Raw genomic sequence first — 7702 nt, forward strand, 5'->3', positions numbered from 1 at the left:
CAGCCTTCCGAGTAGCCGGAATTACAGGCGTGTGCTACCACGCCCGGCTGATTTTTTTGATTTATTGTAGAGATGAGGTCTCGCTGCCCAGGTGGGTCTCGAACCCGCGGGCTCAGGCAATCCACTCACCTCAGCCTCCCAAAGGCACCGGATTACAGGCTGAGCCACCGAGCCCGGCCGTTTTTTTTTTTTTTATCACTGAAGTTGGTAAAGGGGTTTGCAGCTGACTGGAAAGTAGATTGCCAGTGACAGGCAGCTATCTTGCGCTGGTATGGGAAGAGCTAGGGGACTGTTATGGGGCATAGGGGCTGGCAGAGTTGAAGTGGTTGCAGGGAGACAGGACCTCGGCTGGGGCTCTTGGCTAGAGCCCAGGACACTAGAAGGAAAGAAATAAGGGAGAAATAGTGTAAGCCTCAGATAATGTCATTGTATAACACCTGTTCCCCCATACCGCCTTCAACAAGGCAGGAGGGCGTAACGAGTAAGGGTGTAAGGGTAAGGGTTGTGGTGACAGCCGCTGGGTTCAAGTCCAGGCTCCTTTACTTACCAGCTGAGTGACTTCAAATTACTTCACGTCACCTTTTTTTGCTTTACTCTCTCCATCTGTATAAAAGTGATATTTATAGCACCTCCTTCATAAATATTGTCAGTGAGGATGAAAACTAATATGTGTAAAAATGCTCTCACTACATAGATAATGTCAATGGTTATTATTATAACTAACACTCATCACAATACTGTGAGGTAGGGAATTATCCGCATTTCATAGAAGAGGAGCTGTGCACAGAGCGGGTCTATAACTGGTCCAAGGTCACAAAGTTAATTAGTAGGAAAGCCAGCATTCATATTCAAATAGTCTGACTTCAAAACCCAAACCCACAGAATTCTCATCTCCCTGAAGAAGGTACTTAGAATCCCAAAGGTGACTCCTTGGGGTTGCCCCCTCCCTGCACACGTGACATCCTGAGACAGCCAGAATTCCCAGAACAGAGACCCTCATTTGGTGGAGGCACCTGGTAAGAGTGAAATATGCTTCCTTAGATGCATCTTCCTGCCAGCCCTGGTCCTGCTCCCTAAGCCCAGGTTGGAGGCTGCATTCCCACTGATCTCATTAGAGCCTGCACAGTAGCAGCAGATGGCACCAGGGTCCACATGTAGACGTTTCTCTTGAGAGGACTGGAGGCTTCATGAGCCCAACAGGGAAAGGGAGAGAAGTACCGTCTGCTGGCACATGATTTGCACCAGGCACTTGGCTGACATCCCTCCTAGCTTGGGCTCATCATCCCTGTTTTACAGATGTCAAAACTGAGGCTGAGTGAGGTTGAATGGCTTTGTCCAAGTTTACCTGCTGGGGAAGCAAGCCCTCCCTTCCTGTCTTGGGTGGTGAAATCAGAACTCAGTCTTCATCTGACTGACTCCGAAGCCTGTCTTTCAGCTGCCCCAAGAGTACATGAGCATGTCCATGTGTATAAACAAAAGTGTGCACGTGTATATATGCTAACTTATGTGGCTTTCTTACTCGCCACATGGGTGTCTTTTATAGGGTTCCTGGAATATTCGTGTCTCAGAAGAAATCTGGGTCTGACCAGGAAAAAAAAGGGTTACAGAGTGGACATAGCTAGTGGCCAATCCCAGTGGGGATCTTAGCAACAATCACCCCACTTGAGCCCATGATTATGTCCTGCTCTTGGTCAGTCCCTTTGTGAACAGGCTTTGGGTTGAGCACTGTGACCCAGAAGTAAAACAGAAAGGAGAGGAAGGCAGACATGGAAACAAATAATTACCTTTTGGTGTACCAATCAGTGCTATACATCTGTGAGCCTTTCCAACAGACCCTGCTCCTGGTTGCCCCTTTGCCTACAATCTTCTCTGCTGAACCTCTCCTCCTTGCTTTGCCAATTCCACCTCATCCTTTAAATACCAGCCTGGTTATTTATTTATTTTTTTTTTTTGAGTTGGAGTCTCACTCTGTCGCCCAGATTGGAGTGCAGTGGCCACTCCCGGCCACCGCAGCCACGACCTGCTGTGCTCTGGCGATCCTTCCGCCTCAGCCTTCCAAGTAGCTGGAACTACAGGCGCACGCTACCATGCCCGGCTGATTTTTGATTTATTGTAGATGAGGTCTTGCCAAGTTGCCCAGGCGGGTCACGAACCTGCGGGCTCAGACAATCCACTTACCTCAGCCTCCCAAGGTGCGGGATTACAGGCTGAGCCACCGAGCCCGGCTTGGTTGTTATTTCTTCAGGAAGCCCCCCAGGTGTAGGTTAACCATCTCTGCCATTTTGGTGCCCCCAGACATGGTATTTATCTCTATTATAATTGCCCAGCTACTTATCTGTCTGCTCTGCTACAGAGTGAGCTCCACAGAGGCAGGGATCATGACTATTTTCTCACCGTTATATTATAAGTATCGGGATCAGGGCCTAGTACATAGAAAGAACTCAATAAACACACATGAATGAATGAATAAGTCAGTTGAGCAAGGGAGACAGCCATACTTTGAAATGATGGCACAGACATACAACCTGACTCTCTCTCCTCTCTTGTGTTGGTCTTTCAGCTGTGATAGCCAGGACTCCCCCAGAGCCAAGACCTTCTCCAGAAGGCGATCCTTCCCCACCACCACCTCCAGTGTCATCCCTGGTCCCTGACACTCCTCCGGACACCCCTCCTGCTATGAAGAATGTCCCTAGTCCTAAGCAGCTTTCACTGGAACCAGAGAGCCCCCCAGACCAGGTCAGGCCTAGGCCAGCTCCCCCGCAGGAAGAGTCTCCTTCCTCAGAAGCAAAGAACAGGGGGCCCACCCCACCAGCCATGGGCCCACGAGATGCCAGGCCTCCACGAAGGAGCAGTCAGCCATCCCCAACAGCAGTGCCAGCCTCCGACAGCCCTCCCACCAAACAAGGTATGTGTGATGTCCTCCGTCCTGTGCCAAACCCCTCAGCTCAGGGTCCCAGCCCTGGATGGTGCCACTTGAGAGAATCCCTTTTGCCCTGGAGGAGGTGGGAAAGGGTGCAGGTGAGGCCTGGAGGGAGAACCTCGATGCTGACTCCTGTTGGAGGGGAACCTTTTGACCTGTATGTTCTTGTTCCCTCTCCTAAGATGTAAAGAAGGCAAGAGAGAGACACAAACTGGCAAAGGAACGGCGAGAAGAGCGGGCCAAATACCTAGGTGAGTGAGAAGCATCATTTCATCATCGTCATCATCACCATCAACATCCTATTAATAACACGAACACTTCTGGAACACTTAATTATGTGCACTGTACCAAAAGCAGTACATGCATTATCTCATTTTATCCTCAACCCATTTTGAGGAGGAAACAGAAGCTCAGAAAGATGAAGTCATTTTCATCTTTTATCTCTGTGGCCCAAGCCACAGAACTAGTAGAATAGCTGAGATTCAGACCCAGAAACTGCATCTCACCCCAGATCCCATGCACTTAATCACAGCATGTGGACATCTGTGCAGTAGGCCCCCAGGTCAGACGGAGCACTCACACGGAAGCACCCATTTCTCCTTTAGCCCTGAGAGCCCATGAGAACAATGGGGGAGACACAGACCTCCCCTGAGGCTGTCTTCAGGAGGCCCTTAAATATGCGGGGAGTGTCTGAGAGTGGAAGCTCCAGCTCAGCCAACAGGAGAAAGATCCACCCTCTGCTGGAGTAGCAGCAATGACCACTAGGGAGTAGATGCACTTGGCCCAGGCACCCTGCAGAACCCTTCACAGTCCCTGGGCTCCTCTTCCTGCAGCGGCCAAGAAGGCAGTGTGGCTGGAGAAGGAGGAGAAGGCCAAGGCGCTGCGGGAGAAGCAGCTACAGGAGCGCCGACGGCGGCTGGAGGAGCAGCGACTTAAAGCTGAGCAACGGCGTGCAGCCCTGGAGGAACGGCAGCGGCAGAAGCTTGAGAAAAACAAGGTGTGGGATGGGTCTGCGTGGATCTGTGTGCACATGGTTCACATGTCTGCATACTGGTGAAGTGTGTAGCCCATCCGTGTTCACCCATGTTCATGCTTGTGCATTATCTGTGTCCATGCTATGTTCACATCTACAGTTGTAACCCTGTGTTACTGTATCTGGGCATCTGTGCAACTGCAGACACCTTTGCTCCCGAATGTGCCACCGTAGGCCCCTGTAATCGCACACTGTCAGCACCTGTGTTTGTATTCGTCCCCTGGGTATCTGTTTGTGTGTATGAAGATATGTGTCTGTGTGAGTGTGCCTAGCTCCGTCATATAGGTAAAGGCCTGACTTGAGCATTGGTGAGGAAATGAAGGAAATGGTGGCTTGGCCCTACCCAGAGGCTCAGGCTGAAGGGAAAAAATAGCCCCAAGGCCAGGACCCTCAGTGACAGGGGACATGGCCTTGCCCAAGAGCCCCAGGTAGCGGGAGTCACCCCCATCCTCAGAGAAGCAACTCCTACACCCAGGAAATGACTCAAGAACAGTGAAAAGCTCCCCAAGAACAAGTCAAAAAGGATCTGTTGCACATGGTCCTTAATCATAGCAAGGACTTGGTAACCTTGGTTACCTGCAGTGAGTCAGGAAAAGCTTCCGGGGGAAGAGAGGGAGCGAGGCATTGTCACAGGAGGAAAAAGCGCCTCTATCCCAGGTTTGATTAATGTTATGAGCCCAGACCTCTCTCCTCTCCCCACCTCCCCCCAGGAGCGCTATGAAGCAGCCATCCAGCGGTCGGTGAAGAAGACATGGGCCGAAATTCGACAGCAGCGCTGGTCCTGGGCTGGAGCCCTGCACCATAGCTCCCCAGGACATAAGACCAGTGAGTGGGCTGGAGGGGCTGGGGGCTGGGTGAGCAAGGCTGGGATCTGGCAAGTGGGGAAAGGGAACAACCTTCCTACAAGGAGTTGACAGCTCCCTGCAGCAGGTGTGCCTTGCTTCATGTGACTTGTGTCTTCTAGAATGGTCTGTAAACCAAACTGTCCCTTCCCAAGGACTTCCACTGTCAAATCAGAGATGGATCCTCTCTATTTGGTTTGCTCTTCAAACCTCTGTCATTTTAAGAGTAGCCTTCTTTGCTCCTGTCAATTATTATTAGTTGTTGATACATAAAAGAGGATTTTAATGCCCTGCAGACACTGGATATTTAAAGAAAACTGTCACCCCCTGTCTTGAAAGGTAGATTTTTGTCTCTGAGTTTTCTTCACATAGGGCCATCATGGATTTGGGTCTGATTCTTTGCTGGCATGTATGTACCACTGTGTTTGGATGTCTTTATGCAATGGCAAGGTTCAGTATTTCCAGCTGTATCTCTTTTGGTGTATGTGCCCATGGATCCGTGCATTGTGTTTTTTCCTTTGTGTTTGCCTTGGTGTATTTGTGGCCTTGTGTACCTCAGTGAGGGCTCTTAAGTCAGACAGACTTGGGTTCCAGCTCTGGTACTTGCAGTGTGACCTATAACTTCTTGACATTTCACTTTCTTCATTTGTAAAACGGGGATAACAATACTATTTGCCCCAGGATGTAGATAGATGTTTAGAAGATGAAATGAGGTCACACATGTGGTTCCCAGTACAGTGCCTGGCACATGGTAAACATCAACAAATGTTAACTGCTACAAATGTCACGATCAGGTGGCTTTGATGTGTTTGTGCTTTGTGTGCATCTGGGTCTGACACACTATCTGTTAGTGTTTGTGTTTCTGTATCTGTGCATGTCTGCACACCTGTGTGCATGCATAAGCATCAGCCACTCTATGCTATGTCTGCATGTCTCTGTCTTTGTGTGTCTGTATGAATATGTGGATTTGTGCAAGTGACTGTGGCTGTGTGGGTTCTGTTTAGGAACGTCTTTGCATTTGTCACAGTACGTAGGTGTTGTATCCATAGTGCCTTGGCTGGGCAGTGTCAGCAAGTGCCAATGCTGGGTGGTTGTGGGGAGGGGTGGCAAGGCCCAGCCCTAGGGAATGGCTTCCTTTGGTCTGGCCAGGAAGGCTGTAGTTTCTCTAGTTTTACTCATCTCTTTCCCCTGTTCCTTGTCCGTCGGCTCCCCCAACCCAGATTGTCTCTGGTCACCTACCCTGCAACCCTCCCTCTCCCAAGGTCAAGGCTGTATCCTCCTCTTAGCCTGCCCATTCCTCCCCTTCCCAACCCTGCCCTCGGAGCATCCTGCATGGAAGGCCTCAGTGCCCCCCCTGGCTCCTGTCCGGCCCGGCCCTAATGCCGTGTCTTTTCCCCTCCAGGTGGGAGCAGGTGCTCCGTGTCGGCAGTAAACCTGCCCAAACACGTGGACTCTATAATCAACAAGCGGCTCTCAAAGTCCTCTGCCACGCTCTGGAACTCCCCCAGTAGAAGTAAGAGAAGGCCCAGCCCTTCCCTCTCCAGAGCCCCCTGTAGCTCCCACCAGGCCTCCTCCAGAGCTCAGCAAGAACACCAGTTCCCTGGAGCTCTCACATACTGTAGAGCCCCATCCCCATTCTACCCTACCCTGAACTCTGTGCCCCTCGGGGGAGCCGGCATTCAGGTTTGGACCCTGAGGACAGAGTTGTGCCCTGTAGGAGAGGAGAAAAGAGACAAAGGACAATGCCCCAGAGGGCAGAAAGCCTGGCAGGGGCCTCAAGAGCAAGTTGGAGGTGGTGTCTGGGGGTGGAATGGGCAGGCAGCCTTATCTCCAACCACAGCCAGCTGGCCTGAGCCAACCTTCGGCAGGTGGCACTGCCCCCATGTGCCAGACTGCCCTGGGTGCTGTGCAGTGGGGGTGGGGGTCCCCTTAGTCTGACTCTACCCTGGAGGGCCCATGCAATCCTGCCCTCTCTGCCTTCAGAGCCCCAGCCATGGCCTTGGCTGGTTCCAAAATTGTGGCCAACCAGGGTGGCACAGCCCCTGCATTCCCACCATGCCCTGGTGCTCACATGTGAAGGAGCCATGGTAGGAGTTATTTATAAGTTTCTCTAGCTTGTGTTTGGTTGCTCTGTTGCCTAGCGACCAAATCAGCTGCTGCACCAACCCCACCTGACTGAAGCTTAAAAATAGCCCAGCAGCTGAGGGGACAGAGCAGGCAGGCACCCTAGCAGCCTCTCCCTGGCATGGGACTCCTAAAAGCTGGGTGAAAGAAGCACAAGGACCCTCACTGTCCCAAGTCCCTGGGAGCATGCCTCCTCCAGGCCAGCCCTCTGAGAGCAGCAGGGGCAGGGCCCTACACTGGAACATGGGAGAAGGCAATTGGGTCTTCCCCCAGTACTGGATGGCGCCTTCCTATATGCACAGTTCAGAGAGCCCTTTCACCTGGGAGAGTGGTAGCCGAGGACCCCCAACCACGCAGGATGTTGCCCTGGGAAGTGTCTTGTTGCGTGGGTCTGCACTGGAGGTCCAGATCTCAGGGGGAACAAGTGTGGCCCCCGCATGACTGGGGGGAGAGTCCTCCCGGGTGAGAATCGTGGGCTTGACACGGGGATGGTACCTGGTCTGCCCCTGTCTCCGCCTGCCCCCTGCTGCCCCCGCGGTGACCGGCTTCGCCTGGCGTTCTCCCCTCAGATCGCAGCCTGCAGCTGAGCGCATGGGAGAGCAGCATCGTGGATCGTCTGATGACTCCCACCCTCTCCTTTCTGGCGCGGAGTCGCAGCGCTGTCACACTGCCCCGCAACGGCCGGGACCAGGGTAGGGGCTGCGACCCTGGGAGAGCATCCACGCGGGGCCGGGCAGGGGCCAGCCTGGCGCCTGGGCCGCACCCCGACCGCACTCATCCCTC

General features: G+C 52.6%; 1 protein-coding gene across 1 annotated transcript in view; it reads left to right on the top strand.

Moving 5' to 3' along the window:
• Window positions 1-2247: 2247 nt before the first annotated feature.
• MAP7D1 (MAP7 domain containing 1) overlaps window positions 2248-7702 on the top strand; it is a gene marked incomplete at its 5' end in the record, with an annotated part of 9865 nt that continues 4410 nt past the window's right edge. The window contains 7 exons of the mRNA XM_021713326.1: window positions 2248-2257; window positions 2561-2905; window positions 3103-3171; window positions 3754-3917; window positions 4664-4778; window positions 6198-6308; window positions 7489-7700. Of these exons, the coding sequence (XP_021569001.1) occupies window positions 2248-2257; window positions 2561-2905; window positions 3103-3171; window positions 3754-3917; window positions 4664-4778; window positions 6198-6308; window positions 7489-7700 (1026 nt within the window). The remainder of the gene's footprint in view (window positions 2258-2560; window positions 2906-3102; window positions 3172-3753; window positions 3918-4663; window positions 4779-6197; window positions 6309-7488; window positions 7701-7702) is intronic.

The sequence above is a fragment of the Carlito syrichta genome, unplaced genomic scaffold (genome assembly GCF_000164805.1).
Source record: "Carlito syrichta isolate Samal-C Ts95f unplaced genomic scaffold, Tarsius_syrichta-2.0.1 Scaffold304465, whole genome shotgun sequence".
Taxonomy (NCBI): Eukaryota; Metazoa; Chordata; class Mammalia; order Primates; family Tarsiidae; genus Carlito; species Carlito syrichta.